The 22,667-nt window shown below is 38.7% G+C and overlaps 1 protein-coding gene across 9 annotated transcripts in view; it reads right to left on the bottom strand.

Moving 5' to 3' along the window:
* AKAP7 (A-kinase anchoring protein 7) overlaps positions 1–22,667 on the bottom strand; it is a 157,436-nt gene that overhangs the window by 108,306 nt on the left and 26,463 nt on the right. For all 9 annotated transcript variants that reach the window (XR_013416209.1, XR_013416207.1, XR_013416208.1 and 6 more), the window contains 2 exons: positions 21,320–21,456; positions 17,307–17,467 (listed from right to left, as the gene is read on the bottom strand). Coding sequence is in view for 5 of the 9 variants with exons in the window: in XM_077999427.1 (XP_077855553.1) it covers positions 17,307–17,467; positions 21,320–21,456 (298 nt within the window). In the remaining 4 variants the exon portion in view is untranslated. The remainder of the gene's footprint in view (positions 1–17,306; positions 17,468–21,319; positions 21,457–22,667) is intronic.

Below are 22,667 nucleotides of genomic sequence, written 5' to 3'. Positions count from 1 at the left end.
AACAGAAGGAGATAGGACAACTGAAAGAGCCACCAAGAAAGTGACATACCTTGAGGCCTTGTCTAGTGTGAGAATGAATACATCCATGCTGTCCTGGAAGAGGCCAAGCCTGGGTGAGGTTCCAGAGCATTAGTAGTAGTGGAAAGGAAGTAAATGGCAACTAGAACGGGAAGCTGTGGCGATAGCTGTAGCTGAGTTTAAGGTCTCAGAAATATGCTTATGAATGGCAGAGTGATGTATGGGTGTAGGATGCCAACGTCAAAGAAGTCAAGGGATTTTAAGAAAAGCAACAGCTGTGATGGCCGTAGTGGGAATGGAGTATTTATCATTAATAATAACAGCCACCATCTGTTTAACATTGTCTATGTGCCCAATACTGTGCTAAACACTTCGTATAGATTATCTCACTTTATTTTCAGAACAGTTACTATTATGCCCATTGTACAAATAAAGAAACGGAAGGACTGGGAGGTGAAGTAAATTGCTTGAAACCACTCAGCTGGTAACAGACTGCACAGGAACGCAAATGGTTCTGACTGACTCCAAAGCTCACTTTGTGCCAGCATGGCTGGACAGATTGTGCTCGTGCTACTGAAGGACACAAGCATTGCAATGTAAGCTATGAAACAAAATCCTCAAAATAGGATAGGAAATATTCAGATGACAGCAAAAAGAGAGGCAGAAGGTAACAAAACCAGGTAACATGAACCACCAATACGGAAAGGCCTTTGTGTGAGGATAGAACAGGGACAAAGCAACAGAGAGCAAAGAGAATGTAGACGATATCTCTGGGTCCTGTGGAATGTGGGATTGGGTGAAATGAGCAGCCTTCACCTAGAAGAAGCTGTGATTTCAATCAGATAAGAGCTGAGTTTCAGCTAAGGCAAGAAGAGGTATTCCTGGAAAATGTTTAGGGAGTCCGGTTGCTAATTTACAATGTAACAGACTAGCATAGTGATTAAGAGCACAGAATCTGGAATCAGACTGCTTGGGCTTGAGTCCTGGTTCCCCTACTCACTAACAAATTACTTAACTTCTTTGTGCCTCAGTTTCCCTGACAAACAGGAGTGATGACAATGGTCTTCCCATGGTTTGGATGTGGTTTGTCCCCACCAAAACTCATGTTGAAATCTGATTCCCAACATGGTAGTGCTGGACATGGAGCCTTGTGGGAGATGTTTGGGTCACAGGCGTGGATCCCTCATAAATAGATGAATGCCTTACATTAGGAGGATGTTTCCACTTTCATGGGACTGGGTTAGTTACTAAAGAGTACGCTCTTATAAAAGTGAATTAGGCTTCCTAGATTCTCTCTTGCTTCCTCTGTCGCCATGTGATCTCTTTGCACGCACCCACTCACTTTTCCACTTCTCTGCCATGTTTTGACCCAGCATGTGGTTCTCACCAGGAGCCAGCCAGTGCAGTGCTACGCTCTTGAACTTCCCAGCCTGCAAAATTGTCAGCTCAATAAATGTCTTTCCTTCATAAATTACCCAGCCTCAAGTATTCTGTTATAGCAACACAAAATGAACTAAGACAGCCCCTACCTCATGGATTTGTCAGAACGAAATTAATATTTAATAAGATAATTAGAATAATGCCTGGAACAAAGTCAATCCATTTAGAAAGTGTTTGATTGAAAATCAAGTAAATAAAAGAGGTGAGAATAAAAAGGAGTAAGAGAGAGGTAAGAAAGGAGAGGAAGGATGGAGGAAGTGTGCTTGGAGGCAGACGCAAATAGAGGCAGGGTATGAAACTAAGGTTCAATGGTGCAGGTCTCAATGGTGCAGGACTGTGAAAGCAGTCATCCTAGTTGAGAAGACAAGCTGGTCTTCTAAATGAAGTGTGGCTAAGTTATTTTGATGTTTCTGAAGGAAGCCTAGCCCAAGCCATTAGGGGGACGGTTAGTGGGCTGCTGGGAAACCCACCAGCCAGTGGTGGTTAGAAGTCGAAGACTTCATGTAGTAATAGAGCACCCTAGAAGGGCCTAAAGATACCAGAAACTGAACAGATTCTTCACAAGGAGCAGAAAACACAGAATGTAGTCTGTCCATCATTTGGGGGAAATGACAGTCAAAATAAAAGAAAGCATAATGTTCAAAAGAACATTCTAAAAACCTTTCATTTTTTCTTGTATGACATAAATGTACTTAGAATCTTTTATCATGCTAACCAAGGGCACTTTTCTATTTAAAAAAGAAAGATTTGCAAGAACTATTATAATTCTAGTGGGCTAAATTTTTAGCAATCTCTCAATCTAACAAGCTTAACAAAATTACATATGGCTGAAAAAATGAATGAAATCACATATCCATTTCTATGCAAAAAGCTTTTCAGTGCAATTTCATCATTCATTATAAAATGTGGGAACATGCCATATAAATGCAAAATTTTCAGTATCTTCTTAATTCTATCAGCTACTGGGTAGTTCTAGGAAAGAAGGTGCTGTTTTATTCTGGAAAAAAAAAAAAAAACAGGATCACTCAAGGTCAAGCTAGGAAGCTGAGACACAGCCTCTGATGCCACACACCTTACCTGCTCCCTCAAGTGGCTACCACCATAAGCCCACAGTACATGTGATGCAAAGAAGGGCTTGGTCTCTTTAGCTCACCAGCAGGTACCAAAAATAACTGTGAGTAACAGCATAATTTTAATGGTATAGGAAAAAAGAAATATCTTTTTCTCATCCATCCTATATTCATTGTTACAGAGAACTCTATAAAAAAGACAGATTAACAAGAGACAAGCATTCCAATTTATTTAACAGAAGCTTTATGTGACATAGGACATTTTATAAGAAAATAATGACCCAAATAAACATGTAAACCTGTGTATTTTTATGCTATGTTTGATGAAGAAGTGGATAGTTGTGGAGAAGTACAACTGAATTAAAAACTATGATTTAATGGTAATAAACTGGGGGAAACTTAGCAAGGCCTACTGACTCAGCTTCTCCTCTGTGACCCAGTGTCTTCAGAAAGGAGGATGTTCCACTCCTCCAGGCACAGAGAGAGCATATCTCAAATGTGGGTCCTACGACCTGCTTCAGGGAAGGGCAGCAGGGCAGAGGGTGACTTTCCTACTTCTGCTGTTTTCTCAAATTCCTTTAGCTTAAAGTATTATGGAGTAGCATATCCTGACCCCCATTAATGGTAAAAGCCCATCAATTTAGACTCTACTAGTACAAAATGTCTAATAATTTTCTTCAATTTTACACATTACAAATTCTAAATGACTATCCTGCCAATATTTAGTAACGAGTACAAAGAGTAGTGTCTGAAATTGGTTCCTTTTTTCATAAGAACTATGTAACACTTTAAGAATTTATTTTTTTAACTTGTAAATCTAAAAACTCTCTCAATGAAAATTAGGTAAATTGGACTACAGCTGAACCTTTGAACAACACAGGTTTGAACTAAGCAGGTCCACTTATATATGGATATTTTTCTTTTTTTATTATTATTATACTTTATGTTCCAGGGTACATGTGCACAACATGCAGGTTACATATGTATACATGTGCCATGTTGGTGTGCTGCACCCATTAACTCATCATTTACATTAGGTATATCTCCTAATGCTATCCCTCCCCCCTCCCCCTACCCCACAATAGGCCCCAGTGTGTGATGTTCCCCTTCCTGTGTCCAAGTGTTCTCATTGTTCAATTCCCACCTATGAATGAGAACACGCAGTGTTTAGTTTTCTGTTCTTGCGATAGTTTGCTGAGAATGATGGTTTCCAACTGCATCCATGTCCCTACAAAGGACATGAACTCATCCTTTTTTATGGCTGCATAGTATTTCATGGTGTATATGTGCCACATTTTCTTAATCCAGTCTGTCACTGATGGACATTTGGGTTGGTTCCAAGTCTTTGCTATTGTGAATAGTGCCGCAATGAACATATATGCGCATGTGTCTTTACAGCAGCATGATTTATAATCCTTTGGGTATATACTCAGTAATGGGATAGCTGGGTCAAATGGTATTTCTAGTTAGAGATCCTTGAGGAATCGACACACTGTCTTCCACAATGCTTGAACTAGTTTACAGTTCCACCAACAGTGTAAAAGTGTTCCTATTTCTCCACATCCTCTCCAGCACCTGTTGTTTCCTGACTTTTTAATGATCACCATTCTAATTGGTGTAAGATGGTATCTCATTATGATTTTGATTTGCATTTCTCTGATGGCTAGTGACAATGAGCATTTTTTCATGTGTCTGTTGGCTGCATAAATGTCTTCTTTTGAGAAGTGTCTGTTCATGTCCTTTGCCCACTTTTTGATGGGGTTGTTTTTTTCTTGTAAATTTGTTTGAGTTCTTTGTAGGTTCTGGATATTAGCCTTTTGTCAGATGAGTAGATTGCAAAAATTTTCTCCCATTCTGTAGGTTGCCTGTTCACTCTCACGGTAGTTTCTTTTGCTGTGCAGAAACTCTTTAGTTTAATTAGATCCCATTTGTCAATGTTAGCTTTTGTTGCCATTGCTTTTGGTGTTTTAGGCATGAAGTCCTTGCCCATGCCTATGTCCTGAATGGTATTGCCTAGGTTTTCTTCTAGGGTTTTCATGGTTTTAGGTCTAACATTTAAGTCTCTAATCCATCTTGAATTAATTTTTGTATAAGGTGTAAGGAAGGGATCCAGTTTCAACTTTCTACTTATGGCTAGCCAGTTTTCCTAGCACCATTTATTAAATAGGGAATCCTTTCCCCATTTCTTGTTTTTGTCAGGTTTGTCAAAGATCAGATGGTTGTAGATGTGTGGTATTATTTCTGAGGTCTCTGTTCTGTTCCATTGGTCTATATCTCTGTTTTGGTACCAGTACCATGCTGTTTTGATTACTGTAGCCTTGTAGTATAGTTTGAAGTCAGGTAGCATGATGTCTCCAGCTTTGTTCTTTTGGCTTAGGATTGTCTTGGCTATCTTGGCTCTTTTTTGATTCCATACGAACTTTAAAGTATTTTTTTTCTAATTCTGTGAAGAAAGTCATTGGTAGCTTAATGGGGATGGTTTTGAATCTACAAATTACCTTGGGCAATATGGCCATTTTCATGGTATTGATTCTTCCTATCCATGAGCATGGAATGTTCTTCCATTTGTTTGTGTCCTTTTATTTCATTGAGCAGTGGTTTGTAGTTCTCCTTGAAGAGGTCCTTAACATCCCTTGTAAGTTGGATTCCTAGGTATTTTATTCTCTTTGAAGCAGTTGTGAATGGGAGTTCACAATCTGACTTCCTCTTTTCCTAATTGAATACCCTTTATTTCTTTCTCTTGCCTGATTGCCCTGGCCAGAAGTTCCAACAATATGTTGAACAGGAGTGGTGAGAGAGGGCATCCCTGTCTTGTCCCAGTTTTCAAGGGGAATGCTTCCAGTTTTCCCCATTCAGTATGATATTGGCTGTGGGTTTGTCATAAATAGCTCTTTTTATTTTGAGATACGTTCCATCAATACCGAGTTTATTGAGACTTTTTAGCATGAAGGGCTGTTGAATTTTTTCAAAGGCTTTTTCTGCATTTATTGAGATAATCATGTGGTTTTTGTCTTTGGTTCTGTTTATATGCTGGATTACGTTTATTGATTCGCGTATATGGAACCAACCTTGCATCCCAGGGATGAAGCCCACTTGATTATGGTAGATAAGCTTTTTGATGTGCTGCTGGATTCAGTTTGCCAGTATTTTATTGAGGATTTTTGCATGGATGTTCATCAGGGATACTGGTCTAAAATTCTCTTTTTTTTGTTGTTGTGTCTCTGCCAGGCTTTGGTATCAGGATGATGTTGGCCTCATAAAATGAGTTAAGGAGGATTCCCTCTTTTTCTTATTTTTTTACTTTTTTTATTTTTTTATTATTTTTATTATTTTTATTATTATTATTATTATACTTTAAGTTCTAGGGTACATGTGCATAATGTGCAGGTTTGTTACATATGTATACTTGTGCCATGTTGGTGTGCTGCACCCATCACCTTGTCAGCACCCATCAACTCGTCATTTACATCAGGTATAACTCCCAATGCAATCCCTCCCCCCTCCCCCCTCCCCATGATAGGCCCCGGTGTATGATGTTCCCCTTCCCGAGTCCAAGTGATCTCATTGTCAGTTCCCACCTATGAGTGAGAACATGCGGTGTTTGGTTTTCTGTTCTTGTGATAGTTTGCTAAGAATGATGGTTTCCAGCTGCATCCATGTCCCTACAAAGAACACAAACTCATCCTTTTTTATGGCTGCATAGTATTCCATGGTGTATATGTGCCACATTTTCTTAATCCAGTCTGTCACTGATGGACATTTGGGTTGGTTCCAAGTCTTTGCTATTGTGAATAGTGCCACAATAAACATACGTGTGCATGTGTCTTTATAGCAGCATGATTCATAATCCTTTGGGTATATACCCAGTAATGGGATGGCTGGGTCATATGGTACATCTAGTTCTAGATCTTTGAGGAATCGCCATACTGTTTTCCATAATGGTTGAACTAGTTTACAATCCCACCAACAGTGTAAAAGTGTTCCTATTTCTCCACATCCTCTCCAGCACCTGTTGTTTCCTGACTTTTTAATGATTGCCATTCTAACTGGTGTGAGATGGTATCTCATTGTGGTTTTGATTTGCATTTCTCTGATGGCCAGTGATGATGAGCATTTTTTCATGTGTCTGTTGGCTGTATGAATGTCTTCTTTTGAGAAATGTCTGTTCATATCCTTTGCCCACTTTTTGATGGGGTTGTTTGTTTTTTTCTTGTAAATTTGTTTGAGTTCTTTGTAGGTTCTGGATATTAGCCCTTGTCAGATGAGTAGATTGCAAAAATTTTCTCCCATTCTGTAGGTTGCCTGTTCACTCTGATGGTAGTTTCTTTTGCTATGCAGAAGCTCTTTAGTTTAATTAGATCCCATTTGTCAATTTTGGCTTTTGCTGCCGTTGCTTTTGGTGTTTTAGACATGAAGTCTTTGCCCATGCCTATGTCCTGAATGGTACTACCTAGGTTTTCCTCTAGGATTTTTATGGTATTAGGTCTAACATTTAAGTCTCTACTCCATCTTGAATTAATTTTCGTATAAGGAGTAAGGAAAGGATCCAGTTTCAGCTTTCTACTTACGGCTAGCCAATTTTCCCAGCACCATTTATTAAATAGGAAATCCTTTCCCCATTTCTTGTTTCTCTCAGGTTTCTCAAAGATCAGATGGCTGTAGATGTGTGGTATTATTTCTGAGGACTCGGTTCTGTTCCATTGGTCTATATCTCTGTTTTGGTACCAGTACCATGCTGTTTTGGTTACTGTAGCCTTGTAGTATAGTTTGAAGTCAGGTAGCGTGATGCCTCCAGCTTTGTTCTTTTGACTTAGGATTGTCTTGGAGATGCGGGCTCTTTTTTGGTTCCATATGAACTTTAAAGCAGTTTTTTCCAATTCTGTGAAGAAACTCGTTGGTAGCTTGATGGGGATGGCATTGAATCTATAAATTACCTTGGGCAGTATGGCCATTTTCACGATATTGATTCTTCCTATCCATGAGCATGGTATGTTCTTCCATTTGTTTGTGTCCTCTTTTATTTCACTGAGCAGTGGTTTGTAGTTCTCCTTGAAGAGGTCCTTTACATCCCTTGTAAGTTGGATTCCTAGGTATTTCATTCTCTTTGAAGCAATTGTGAATGGAAGTTCATTCCTGATTTGGCTCTCTGTTTGTCTGTTACTGGTGTATAAGAATGCTTGTGATTTTTGCACATTAATTTTGTATCCTGAGACTTTGCTGAAGTAGCTTATCAGCTTAAGGAGATTTTGGGCTGAGACAATGGGGTTTTCTAAATATACAATCATGTCATCTACAAACAGGGACAATTTGACTTCTTCTTTTCCTAACTGAATACCCTTGATTTCTTTCTCTTGCCTGATTGCCCTAGCCAGAACTTCCAACACTATGTTGAATAGGAGTGGTGAGAGAGGGCATCCCTGTCTTGTGCCAGTTTTCAAAGGGAATTTTTCCAGTTTTTGCCCATTCAGTATGATATTGGCTGTGGGTTTGTCATAGATAGCTCTTATTATTTTGAGGTACGTTCCATCAATACCGAATTTATTGAGCGTTTTTAGCATGAAGGGCTGTTGAATTTTGTCAAAAGCCTTTTCTGCATCTATTGAGATAATCATGTGGTTCTTGTCTTTGGTTCTGTTTATATGCTGGATTATGTTTATTGATTTGCGAATGTTGAACCAGCCTTGCATCCCAGGGATGAAGCCCACTTGATCATGGTGGATAAGCTTTTTGATGTGTTGCTGAATCCGGTTTGCCAGTACTTATTGAGGATTTTTGCATCGATGTTCATCAGGGATATTGGTCTAAAATTCTCTTTTTTTGTTGTGTCTCTGCCAGGCTTTGGTATCAGGATGATGCTGGCCTCATAAAATGAGTTAGGGAGGATTCCCTCTTTTTCTATTGATTGGAATAGTTTCAGAAGGAATGGTACCAACTCCTCCTTGTACCTCTGGTAGAATTCAGCTGTGAATCCATCTGGTCCTGGACTTTTTTTGGTTGGTAGGCTATTAATTATTGCCTCAATTTCAGAGCCTGCTATTGGTCTATTCAGGGATTCAACTTCTTCCTGGTTTAGTCTTGGAAGAGTGTAAGTGTCCAGGAAATTATCCATTTCTTCTAGATTTTCCAGTTTATTTGCGTAGAGGTGTTTATAGTATTCTCTGATGGTAGTTTGTATTTCTGTGGGGTCGGTGGTGATATCCCCTTTATCATTTTTAATTGCGTCGATTTGATTCTTCTCTCTTTTCTTCTTTATTAGTCTTGCTAGTGGTCTGTCAATTTTGTTGATCTTTTCAAAAAACCAACTCCTGGATTCATTGATTTTTTGGAGGGTTTTTTGTGTCTCTATCTCCTTCAGTTCTGCTCTGATCTTAGTTATTTCTTGCCTTCTGCTAGCTTTCGAATGTGTTTCCTCTTGCTTCTCTAGTTCTTTTAATTGTGATGTTAGAGTGTCAATTTTAGATCTTTCCTGCTTTCTCTTGTGGGCATTTAGTGCTATAAATTTCCCTCTACACACTGCTTTAAATGTGTCCCAGAGATTCTGGTATGTTGTATCTTTGTTCTCATTGGTTTCAAAGAACATCTTTATTTCTGCCTTCATTTCGTTATGTACCCAGTAGTCATTCAGGAGCAGGTTGTTCAGTTTCCATGTAGTTGAGCGGTTTTGATTGAGTTTCTTAGTCCTGAGTTCTAGTTTGATTGCACTGTGGTCTGAGAGACAGTTTGTTATAATTTCTGTTCTTGTACATTTGCTGAGGAGTGCTTTACTTCCAATTACGTGGTCGATTTTGGAGTAAGTACGATGTGGTGCTGAGAAGAATGTATATTCTGTTGATTTGGGGTGGAGAGTTCTATAGATGTCTATTAGGTCTGCTTGCTGCAGAGATTAGTGCAATTCCTGGATATCCTTGTTAACTTTCTGTCTCGTTGATCTGTCTAATGTTGACAGTGGAGTGTTGAAGTCTCCCATTATTATTGTATGGGAGTCTAAGTCTCTTTGTAAGTCTCTAAGGACTTGCTTGATGAATCTGGGTGCTCCTGTATTGGGTGCATATATATTTAGGATAGTTAGCTCTTCCTGTTGAATTGATCCCTTTACCATTATGTAATGGTCTTCTTTGTCTCTTTTGATCTTTGATGGTTTAAAGTCTGTTTTATCAGAGACTAGTATTGCAACCCCCGCTTTTTTTTGTTCTCCATTTGCTTGGTAAATCTTCCTCCATCCCTTTATTTTGAGCCTATGTATGTCTCTGCGTGTGAGATGGGTCTCCTGAATACAGCAGACTGATGGGTCTTGACTCTTTATCCAGTTTGCCAGTCTGTGTCTTTTAATTGGAGCATTTAGTCCATTTACATTTAAGGTTAAGATTGTTATGTGTGAACTTGATCCTGCCATTATGATATTAACTGGTTATTTTGCTCGTTAGTTGATGCAGTTTCTTCCTTGCCTCGATGGTCTTTACATTTTGGCATGTTTTTGCAATGGCTGGTACCGGTTGTTCCTTTCCATGTTGAGTGATTCCTTCAGGGTCTCTTGTAAGGCAGGCCTAGTGGTGACAAAATCTCTAAGCATTTGCTTATCTGTAAAGGATTTTATTTCTCCTTCACTTATGAAACTTAGTTTGGCTGGATATGAAATTCTGGGTTTAAAATTCTTTTCTTTAAGAATGTTGAATATTGGCCCCCACTCTCTTCTGGCTTGGAGAGTTTCTGCCGAGAGATCTGCTGTTAGTCTGATGGGCTTCCCTTTGTGGGTAACCCGACCTTTCTCTCTGGCTGCCCTTAAGATTTTTTCCTTCATTTCAACTTTGGTGAATCTGGCAATTATGTGTCTTGGAGTTGCTCTTCTCGAGGAGTATCTTTGTGGCATTCTCTGTATTTCCTGGATTTGAATGTTGGCCTGCCCTACTAGGTTGGGGAAGTTCTCCTGGATGATATCCTGAAGAGTGTTTTCCAACTTGGTTCCATTTTCCCCCTCACTTTCAGGCACCCCAATCAGACGTAGATTTGGTCTTTTTACATAATCCCATACTTCTTGCAGGCTTTATTCATTTCTTTTTCTTCTTTTTTCTTTTGGTTTCTCTTCTCGCTTCATTTCATTCATTTGATCCTCAATCGCAGATACTCTTTCTTCCAGTTGATCGAGTCGGTTACTGAAGCTTGTGCATTTGTCACGTATTTCTCATGTCATGGTTTTCATCTCTTTCATTTCGTTTATGACCTTCTCTGCATTAATTACTCTAGCCATCAATTCTTCCACTTTTTTTTCAAGATTTTTAGTTTCTTTGCGCTGGGTACGTAATTCCTCCTTTAGCTCTGAGAAATTTGATGGACTGAAGCCTTCTTCTCTCATCTCGTCAAAGTCATTCTCCGTCCAGCTTTGATCCGTTGCTGGCGATGAGCTGCGCTCCTTTGCCGGGGGAGATGTGCTCTTATTTTTTGAATTTCCAGCTTTTCTGCCCTGCTTTTTCCCCATCTTTGTGGTTTTATCTGCCTCTGGTCTTTGATGATGGTGATGTACTGATGGGGTTTTGGTGTAGGTGTCCTTCCTGTTTGATAGTTTTCCTTCTAACAGTCAGGACCCTCAGCTGTAGGTCTGTTGGAGATTGCTTGAGGTCCACTCCAGACCCTGTTTGCCTGGGTATCAGCAGCAGAGGCTGCAGAAGATAGAATATTTCTGAACAGCGAGTGTACCTGTCTGATTCTTGCTTTGGAAGCTTCCTCTCAGGGGTGTACTCCACCCTGTGAGGTGTGGGGTGTCAGACTGCCCCTAGTGGGGGATGTCTCCCAGTTAGGCTACTCAGGGGTCAGGGACCCACTTGAGCAGGGAGTCTGTCCCTTCTCAGATCTCAGCCTCCGTTTTGGGAGATCCACTGCTCTCTTCAAAGCTGTCAGACAGAGTCGTTTGCGTCTGCAGAGTTTTCTGCTGTGTTTGTTATTGTTTACTGTGCCCTGTCCCCAGAGGTGGAGTCTACAGTAGAGACAGGCAGGTTTCCTTGAGCTGCCGTGAGCTCCACCCAGTTCGAGCTTCCCAGCGGCTTTGTTTACCTACTTAAGCCTCAGCAATGGCGGGCGCCCCTCCCCCAGCCTCGCTGCTGCCTTGCCGGTAGATCACAGACTGCTGTGCTAGCAATGAGGGAGGCTCCGTGGGTGTGGGACCCTCCCGGCCAGGTGTGGGATATGATCTCCTGGTGTGCCTGTTTGCTTAAAGCGCAGTATTGGGGTGGGAGTTACCCGATTTTCCAGGTGTTGTGTGTCTCAGTTCCCCTGGCTAGGAAAAGGGATTCCCTTCCCCCTTGCGCTTCCCAGGTGAGGCAATGCCTCGCCCTGCTTCAGCTCTGGCTGGTCGGGCTGCAGCAGCTGACCAGCACCGATCGTCCGGCACTCCCCAGTGAGATGAACCCAGTACCTCAGTTGAAAATGCAGAAATCACCGGTCTTCTGTGTCGCTCGCGCTGGGAGTTGGAGACTGGAGCTGTTCCTATTCGGCCATCTTCTAGAATTACTTTCTTTACAAATTTTCCTGCTTTACAGTAAGTCAGACTAGCTCTGTCTCCATTATTTTGAATGAACAAAATTTTAATATTTCTGTGTAGGCATATACATACAATTTATTACAAAGTTTTAAGAAACTTTGGTCAATGGAATATATTCTTCTGAAAGTTGGAATATATCATTTGACCAAACAGCTTATAAAATATGATGCAAAAACAAATATTAAATCAGTTTACTGATACTGTTGCATTGAAGTAGTACTAATCCTAAGGCATTCTTTCTTTGAGATGGGATCTCCCTCTGTTGCCCAGACTAGAGTGTAGTGGCACAATCATACCTCACTGTAACCTCCAGCCCCTGAGCTCACGTAATCCTTCTACCTCCGTCTGCTGAGTGGCTGGGATTACAGGCACAAGCCACTGTCCCCAGCCTGAGGCATTCTTTTAAAAATATATCTAAAGAAGCAAAATATTGACAAGAATTCCATGTGCTGAACATTCTGAATATCTGAACACTATGTAAATAGAGGCTATATCTAAACTTCAATGCCTGACACAGTACGTCCCCAATAATTAATAAATACATGTTGCTTCAGTAAGTGAATAAAGTTTTCCATGTATATTCAAATATTTAGGTTTCTCATAAAAGTGCATAAAAATTATAATCAAAAACAACAGTACAATACACACGTAAAAGATTAAAAGCAAGTATAACAGCGATTATATGAGGGGAAAGAATGCTTTTCTCCCTCCAGCTTCTATTTGTTATAATGCTTTGTTGAAACTTTTGAAAACACATAAATATTTTTAATCAACAGTACCCAATACCTCTGGAATCAAGAGAAGAATTACAGGAGCAGTAATAACAAACCAATATCTTCGGGCTTATATTCATATTAAAGCTGGTGAGACTTCACATTCCTCAGCACACAATGGATCTTTCATCAATATTGGAAAATGCCTTTGTGAGAATATTTGCAAAGAATGGATGGAATTCTCAACGTTGCAAGCACCCAGTGAATTATTTAAAAGAACAATAGATGGATGACTAATTAGAAATGTTTCTTGAGTGCAGAGATGTTTATATTACCAAAGAAAAGCTCTAAGTCTAGCATTTTTTCCAGAGCAGCCAGGAAGAAAAGATTAAGCTTAACTGTGGGCATCAGTCCCAAATGATTTGCCCAGGAAGAAAAGATTAACTGTGGGCATTGGTCCCAAATGATGTGCCCTCAAAACAATTAGAGTTGCCTTCTCGTTGGCCAACTAATGATTTTAAGTACTCCTTGACTTGTAAATACTGCTTATTTGTTTGGATGCTTATTTACACGTTTTGCTTCACCCTATCCCTAAAAATAGGACTTAAGATAAGTCCAAAGAAGTGTACACTATAGTAAGTAAATTTAAAATAAAGAAAATGAGACAAAGGGAAACTAAAACTGTAAAGAAAACATGAAGCCAGGTATGAGATAAGTGCACAAAAAGAATAACGTATTCTAAATTCTAAATTCTAAATCCTATATTCTAAATTGAAGTACACAAGAAACTAGATTCTAAGTTTTCAAGTAACTAATTCTAACCCAAAGACAAAAGTTAAATGTTCAACATTCATTAGGTAAAAAACAGCATGTTCAAAAGAAATAGCCCCCATATTAAAATTAAAAAGAATTTTTTCTTTTTTTTTTTTTGAGATGGAGTCTCGCTCTGTCGCCTTGGTTGGAGTACAGGGGCACGATCTTGGCTCACTGCAACCTCTGCCTCCTGGGTTCAAGTGATTCTCCTGCCTCAGCCTCTTGAGTAGCTGGGACTACAGGGGTGTGCCATCACACCCTGCTAATTTTTTGTATTTTTAGTGGAGACGGGGTTTCACCATATTGGCCAGGCTGATCTCGAGTACTGGTCACCCCTGACCTCGTGATCTGCTCACTTCAGCCTCCCAAAGTGCTGGGATTACTGGCATGAGCTGCCGCGCCCAGCCAAAAAGAATTTTTTCTAATCAACTCATGTTATTTAACAAGATATAATCAACATTTTTAATACTTAAACACAGAGAATTTCCATAAACCTTTTTCTTATAAAATCATCAAATAATGCCAAAAGAATTACAGTAAAAGCAATTCTGTAATATCAGTTCTACAAAGTTTTACACAATTTTGTCTAAGTACCTATGCAATTTTTTTGATGGTCTGGCTTAGTCTAGAAATGTATTTCTCAGTGAGAGGAGATGCTCTTGTAACAAACAGAAAAAGAAAGGAGGGGCTGGGCACAGTGGCTCATGCCTGCAATCCCAACACTTTACAAGGCTGAGGCAGGACAACTGCTTGAGGCCAAGAGTTCAAGACCAGTCTTGGCAACATAGCGAGACCCCAACTCTTTAAAAAAAAAAAATTAGCTGGCCATGGTGGCGCACACTTGTAGTCCCAACTACCCAAGAAGCTGAGGCAGGAGGATCGCTTGAGCCTAGGAGCTCAAGGCTGCAGTGAGTCACGATTGCACCACTGCACTCCAGCCTGGGTGACAGAGCAAGACTCTGTCTTTACAAAAGGAAAAGGGAAAAGTATTATGATAAACATACCTAGTAAAGATGGAATAGTCAAAATATTTCCTCCATAGAAGTCTTGCATATCCTTTAGTTGACTTATTCCTACGTCTCTACTGTTCTTGTTATTAAAAATTGTGCCTCTTAAAAAAATAATTATTTATAGTTTTTTGTATACTGATCATGTACCTAGGGACTTCACTGAAGCTGTAAGTTTCTCCTATGAAACCTAATAATCTATCTTCCTCTTGATTTTAAAACTTCTAGCTATCATTTGTTTTTCTTTGTGACGTCAACGAGCGAAGTTTCTACATACTCTCTATTAACCAGAAAGCTCCTCAATTCATAAAATCCAATATACTGCTCTCTGATCACACCTCCTGATTTTCCTTTCTCACTCTTGAACTTCTATTAACTCTCTTCTTCAGTCCTATTACTCTATTCTCCTTCCAAATATTAGTCCCATCCAGACTTCACTGCCTTCTCTTAATGTACGTCCAATAATGATCACATCAAACATTCTGCCACTCTCTTGACAGTCTTGTTCCTTTGTCTTTTTACCACACCTACCATACAAGTGCTCAAGTATGGATTAATTCAGTTTCCCCTCTCCATTCCCATAGCTAAATCCTAGAATAGTACTTGAGAAGATCACAAATTAGTACCATTACAAATTTTTGCACTCATCCCAAATGCACCTTCTGCACTGCTCTGCAACCCATTACATGCTGCTTATTAAACTTTCCCCTTCCATTTCCCTTGGTCACCATTCTAAACTTTCACCACTCTCCTCATGCCCTTATTTTATCTTCACTGCTCCCTTTAGCATATGAATCTCATTTGATGATATCTATAGATTTGCAATTTATACTTCAGTAACACTAAACTACTTGTAGGTCCCTAAATAGAACTTGATTTATTTGCATATGCTGTTCCCTCTACCCAGAATACACTCCTCCCATTTGTTCAACCAGAAAACCTGTATTTACACTTCAAATGTTAACTCAAATGCTATTTCCCCTATGAAATCTTCCTCAATCCAGCCCCCTTCTCCTGTGTGCCCACTATACTCTGTGCCTCTGCCTCTCATTACAAAAATTATTATTATTACTATATTGCACTGCAATTGCTTGCCTGTTTGTTTCTGCACAAGGCTATAAGCTCCTTAGACAAAAAGGATCTTTTTTTTAATTTTTTTTATTTTTTCAGTTTTCTATCCCAAGTATCTAGCTGGCACCGGCTAACTGCATGCTAAAGGAATGAATTATTCCTACTAAAGTATAATTCCTTGGGCCCAACATTATGTAGAAGAAATGAAATTTAGAGGTAATAAATTTATAAAAACCTTAGCTAAAACGAATGTGGCTGTGTCACTAATAACAATAGTGAATTTCACATTTGCAACCCAATTGAAATGCTGTTATGTAAAATGTATTTCAAATATATAACAGAAATCTTCTACTAAAAAGATAACTAAACAGCTCTACTTCTGATACATCTGAATGGATAATGAACTCAGTGAACTTAAACCATGTACCAGACAGCACAACTGACACTACACTAAATGTCATTCTAACAATTAATCTGAATGATAATCCAGCCCTATATAAACATTGACATTCACAAAAATATTTATCACAAATATCTCAAGAACACAAAAGAAAAACCAGCAATGAAACCTGATCCTCACTCCCTGCCAAACATACACTTTAAAATAGGCAATTATTAAACAGCAAAGAGGCAATGTAACATTAAGCGAAAAGGATGTCCCAATAGATCACATACAACACGATGCCCTTTGTATTAAGTTAAAACCAACTAAAATGAAAATGCAAATACTTTGGGAAAATAAAAGGAAGTAAACACTGACTTCAGGATGATAGTGAACTTAATTGGAGGAAGGCAAAAGGATGCATTACTGAAAGGACAATATGGTTAGATTACTACCAAAGTACTAGCTTCTGTTTGGGGTGGTAGATTCCCAGGTAATTATTACACTGCTTTTTAAGAGAAAGAGAGAGAGAGAAGGGTAGATACATAAAGAAAAGGAGGGATGGAGGCAAGAAGAGAGGGAAGAGGAGGCAGAGAAAGAAAACAGTAGAAGGAATAATAGATAGAAAGAAAAAAAACAGAGCATGGACCAATGATGCAAGCGTGTTATGAACTACGGATTACTGAACCTGCAATTAGATGATATGACATGAAATGATGTGAAAATAAAAATTTCTCACAGCATGTAGGCTAATACCCAACCTACTATCTCTGGATCAAACTGAAGTCACTCAACCAGGTTATGATTTTTTCTGCTTCCAATTCCCTGACACTTTCAATTGTGCTGCACAAAGCAATATGTTCTCCAACACATGTGAGGTCTTCTGCTAACACCAATGGGCCTTCTGCTCAGAGAGTAGTCCCTCCAGGGGAGTGGGTGGAGGGGAGCGGCATAAATGGAAACCTTGCTGATTCACCAACTGGCTCTCTGGAATGGGAATGACAACTCCTACAAGCCTTTGAATAAGCAACCAGTGACTCCTATTCATTGATTCAGTACTTACCAAGTGCCAGCTACTGTATGCCAAATGTTGTGATAAGCACTGAAATCCTTCAGACTTATGATTGGGACAGTCCTAAAAAATACTTGAGTCTAGTCCATCATCTTTCAAAATTAAAAAATGTCAAGTCTCTATTACAAAATTGAAAAATATTGCTTCTCCAACAGACAAGATTTCATATGAGTATGTTGCTGTTTTACCTGCTATCTCCAAAAGTGAGTTTATATGATCCCCTTCTGCCAGCTTCACAAATCCAACCTGATTTCCAAAAGTGCCAATCCCTTGAAAGGGCAAAGTCAAATGTTTTCCTTGGAGGAGTTCTTCTATGAATGGTTTCAATTCCAAAAGAGCATCAATACCACTAGTAAGAAATAATACATTTTTCAGTAACACATTAAGTAATAAAATATACAAAACCAAATAAGAAACAAAGTACCAGTTTTAGAAAGATGAATTCATTTTGATATTTGTACTAATTATTTTAAGGCTCAAAATACCTTCTAAATCTAAACTTTATGATTAAAACTGATAGACAGTTTTAAACAAAAACTATGGAAGTAAAGAAATCTTTACCTAATTATAATTGCTATTAAAGACATGAAAATAGACACTATTTTACAGTTTACCAAAAAATGTTTAACCAAGTGAAATATGAACAACTCAAAAAATTACTGAAAATATATCCCAAAAAACCGAGTACCTACAAGAGATTACATTAGATTACATTACCTTACATTAGATGTCAATTTCTAGATTCTTGATGAAAGTACTAACACTTTTACAGTACATACTATTTGTGAGGCACTCTAATAAAAGTTAAAACACACTATCTCTTAAAATGCAACAGTCTCTATAATTAGATAATTTGCTATACTTAGACTCAAATAAAATACAACTTTAATTATATTCCCCAATTGTAACTGTAAGTTTGCCATATATACTTTAGCTATTTAGCCTATGCAATTATACGGCCGCTCTGTGTTGGAAGTGCTATATCTTTTCCTCTTCTCTCTTCTTCTTTCTTCTTCTTCTTCTTCATTTTTTTCTCTGTCTCTCTTTCTCTCTCTCTCTTTCTGTCTCTTTCTCTCTTCTTTTTTTCAGACAGGTTCTCTGTCTGTCACCCAGGCTGGAGTGCAGTGGTGGGATCACAGCTGACTGAAGCCTTGACCTCCTGGGCTTAGGTGATCCTCCTGCCTCAGCCTCCTGAGTAGCTGGAATACACAGGTGTATGCCAACATGCCTCGCTATTTTTTTAAAATTATTTATAGAGAGGTTCCCCTGTGCTGCGAAAGCTGGTCTCAAACTCCTGGGCTCAAGTGATGCTCCCGCCTTGGCCTCCCAAATTGCTGGGATTACAGGTGTGAGCCACTGTGTAAAAGCCACTGCCACACTTTTTTCTGCCACTACAGAAAAGCCACTGCCACACTTTTCTTAATAAAAACAAATGTCTGCTATATTACTGAATTGGACATTACAAGATTTTTGATATTTGGAAAATTAGAATTACTTCTATCTTGAAGAGATTTTGGTATAGGTACTTTGAGAAAAAAATGAAATCTCACTAGAGGGCAGCAATTACTTAAAAAAGAACTAAGCACATTCATCCAGGGCTTTAAAACACCCTTCCAGTGGATTGCCATTCGTTTAAATTATTTTGATCAGTGATTTGTTCAGCCAGGTGTTTGAAAAAATCAGCATTTTTCTTGATCTTTCATATTTCTAAATTAGTCTTCAGGTAAAGTTTTTAACTGATTTTCATCTATGACTTCAATACTCAGTCTCATGTCTCTGAAACATTATATAGCTATAAGTATGGTACATTTCTCATTGTACCTCCAAATCCAGTTTAAATTCACTATTACCTAACTGTAGTTATGTTCATCCAAACAGTGCACATACTTTTAAGTCAGTATTTTCCTTCACTGTGTGCTATGAATTAAAGCATGTGATAACAGAACAGCTACTCCTGACTCATTTATAAGTTGGGGGAATTCAAGATATTTGTTTTAAATGAAACTATATGTTAAACCAGACCATGAGAAAGGTTAACACTTTTCAGAGACAGTGAATTCTATGTCGTTATTCTTTAAAGAAATATAGATTATCTAAATTCAGTCCATTTTTCCAGTTCTCTAGTAGTATAAATCAGTAAATATGTGCCAATAAGATGCCACTGATTCACACAGTAAGAAGGAATCAGTGTCTACTGGGAGTATCACTAATATTCGAATTATTTTAAATAGAATATGTTTTCAAGAGGGGCTTACAAAAGGCTCCTTTAAGGTAAAGTAAGTAAAAAGTAAATGCATATAAGAAACAAAATTCTCAAACTGGAGTTCAGACCCAAAGGTCGTATTTCAAACAAAGACAGGACACCTATCTTTTCAAATCAGCAACCGGGCTTGGCCTAATACATTTTTATTCCTTTCTTCTACACTATAAGGACACAAAGGAGTTTAGGTGACATCTACCTCAAGAAATTAATGATTTTTTTTAAAGTATCTGCACATTCCATATCCAATCCATCGATCGGTATACTATTAAACAACTAAAACTTGATATTAGACTTTGAAAATTAGGAATCAATACAGGACAAGAAACGGACAATCTAGATGTCTAACATATTATACAGTATAGGATAAAAAGTTAAAAATTAGAGACTTTTAATAAATCATTCACATAAACAATGTCTTCCCAGAAACCTCATCAATTCCATTCTAGCTGCCCCAAAGTGAGGTCACACCTTGAACCTGCCCATCACTTAAAAGTTGATACCTCTGCCCCTCCAAAATGGGTGTGGACCCAATCCAATCAGCTAAAGGGCCTTAATAGAAAAGACTGGAGTCCCCCAAGAAGGAATTCTGTCCCCAGACTGACTAAGGTCTTGAGACATCAACTCCCCTTCCGGACTGCCATGCAGATTCCAGACTTCTCCCTCAATCATGGGAGACAATTCTTTAAAATAAATCTCTCTACATAAAGATATACATGTCTGCACAGACAGATATAGATAGATCTCTACATAGATACTCTCCTATTGGTGCTGTTTCTCTGTAGAATCCTGACCATTCTAACACACACAGAGCATGACTCCCTTCTCCCTTTCATTTTGCATAGCATCTTCTTTGGATTCTCTTCTTTCAAGAGCACCAGAGAACTGCTTTTTTCTTCTGATTGGCAAAGTGATCAAAGTCAGGCAAGTAAAATCTCCCCTCCTCTCTGTCCTCGCAGGATGCTCAAGGCTACTTTGGGTACATCAGCTCGGGACAGATCATAAGATTGACCTCTAAAGACATGAGGTTCTACTCTTTAAAAGATATAACTACAATAATCATAATGGGTTGGATATTTTGAGTTATTAATTTGTTTCATCTTATCCTTTTTTATTTTACCTTTTCCTCAACCCCTTCCTAATTTAAGCCTTGCTCCTCATTCCCTCAGGAGATATAGCTGTAAAAGTAGATAACAAAAGCAACCTGCAATTCATCCTGGCTTTGGTTTTCCATAGATCTTAGGCTTGAACTTAACACAGTGAGCTATATAGGAGGTAACAGAGGAAAGGAAAATCTAAGTACAGATAAGAGTGTCCCAGAAAATTGGGGGAAGAACAAGGTTTCTTTCAGATTGGAAAGCAGTAATCAATGACTTGTCTTCAACCTTTATGGCAGAACCCTGGCATGGGGGCGGTGGCGGTAGGTAGAGTACAGTGATTCTAAAATGACTAAGGTGAAACTGAAATTGTCCAGTGGCCTAGTAAAATGGCAGCTCTCATAGCTAATAATAGAGTGCCTACTATGTGCCAAGCCCTAGGCAAAGAGCTCTTGCATGTATTGGTACTATTATTGTCTCCATTTACTTAGAAAGTACATGATTTGCCCAAAGCGAGGCAGATAATAAGAGGTGGTTGCGCCATGATTCCAGAATATGTATCTAAAGTTTTAACCTAAATGGTCAAGTCCAGAGTGCTGATAATATGAGCATGGACAAAACGATTACATAACCAAGGGCTACCACTTGATAACCATAACAGAGTTTAAAAGTTTAGATTAAAAAGAATATTTATATACTTTACTCTGTATATTAACTATTAACTGGAATAAATTGTATAGAGACTACTTCTTTAAATTTAGAATGTCTCTTTGGGTTCTGCTGTGCTTACTCATATTAAAGTAATAATTTGGAAAATTATATTTAAGAAAAATATATTACTCACATGTTTACTTCATCTTCATTTAATAATTGCATCACCAGCAGGGTAATATGAAAGCAACCATCGCTGACCATTGCTTTGGCCAGTCGCTCATCTTGTTGTATTATTGCATTTTGCACGATCTTAATTCCTTTTATAATCTAATAACACATACACACATATAAAAAAAATTCCAGTGATTAGGTAAGCAAAATCTCTTTATGGTAAAATGTAAAATCAAGAAGAAAAATAAGCAACAACCAAAATTAGAACAACACTAAGATTCTTCAACTAAATGAATGCTTAACTGTCTGCTTGTTCTCAAACAGATAGTTGACTTGGACAGCTTAAAAGGATGTGTAAGATTTAAAGCATGATGATTGTCTATCTTAAGAGTACTGAACCCAACACCTTTATTATGAAGATCAGATTGCTATCTGACTGGAAAAACCTCTCAATGGCTCTGCATCTTTTCAGAAATTTGTCCTTGGAACACCCAATATGACTCAATAACTATGATCTTTCCTAAGAATAAGGCTTTATTCTTGCCACAGAAAGGTCAAGCCAGCAGACAACATTCCATTTCTGTTGGAAGCAATAATTATTTGTCTCCAAGTGAATGTGTCTGTGAACCCATTCCTCATGGCCTTTAAGATATTTTATGACAGCAATAATTTCAGTAGAAATGACTACTGTCATTTTTCCAGACCTGTGAGGAGGGTCATTACCATGAAGAGTTGTAAAGAAGTCCAAATGCACAGGTTAGAAGAACAGAATCTGCATCCAGAAATCCCCACAGACCTGGTCCATCATCTCCCTTCCTCTCTCAGCACCTGCTCCTCTGAAACAGGGAGAGGAATGATGCATCTTCCCTCCTCCACTTCCAGTTAGATACAATTCTAGTCAACTTCTAAATGTGAGTACATTGGAAAGTAGTTTGAATACAAAATAGCAAACCCAGAAAAAGAAACAACGGAGAAAAGAAAGCACAGAGAAACCCTAAGGGAACAGAAGACAGAAGCCCTGAGGCAGCAGAATTAGTGAGAGAAAAAAAGGAAAGAGTGGGGGCTGACAGTCAACGCAGAATCCATAAAAAAGCAGAGATAAGAAAAAACTGATTCATGAGCATAGCAAACTGTTCTGATACCAAAGTAGTTGTTTTATCCTGAACAATGTTCCCATTATCTGCGGAATGTGATTGTGCAAATCATGAGATGCTGTCCTTGGATCTCACTTCCCATTGACAGAGACTCTCTCCTTTGACCAAAACTCTAGTCAGGCCCCTCTGAGTCTTCTGCTTGACTAGGCCTAACCATGAGCTTCTCTCTCTGTCCTGGTAGAATCTGGTTTGAGCAAGAATGCTGCTAAGTCA

The sequence above is a fragment of the Macaca mulatta genome, chromosome 4 (assembly GCF_049350105.2).
Source record: "Macaca mulatta isolate MMU2019108-1 chromosome 4, T2T-MMU8v2.0, whole genome shotgun sequence".
Lineage (NCBI taxonomy): Eukaryota > Metazoa > Chordata > Mammalia > Primates > Cercopithecidae > Macaca > Macaca mulatta.
Note: the sequence above shows the minus strand (reverse complement) of the source record. Positions and strands in the feature narration are given on the sequence as shown.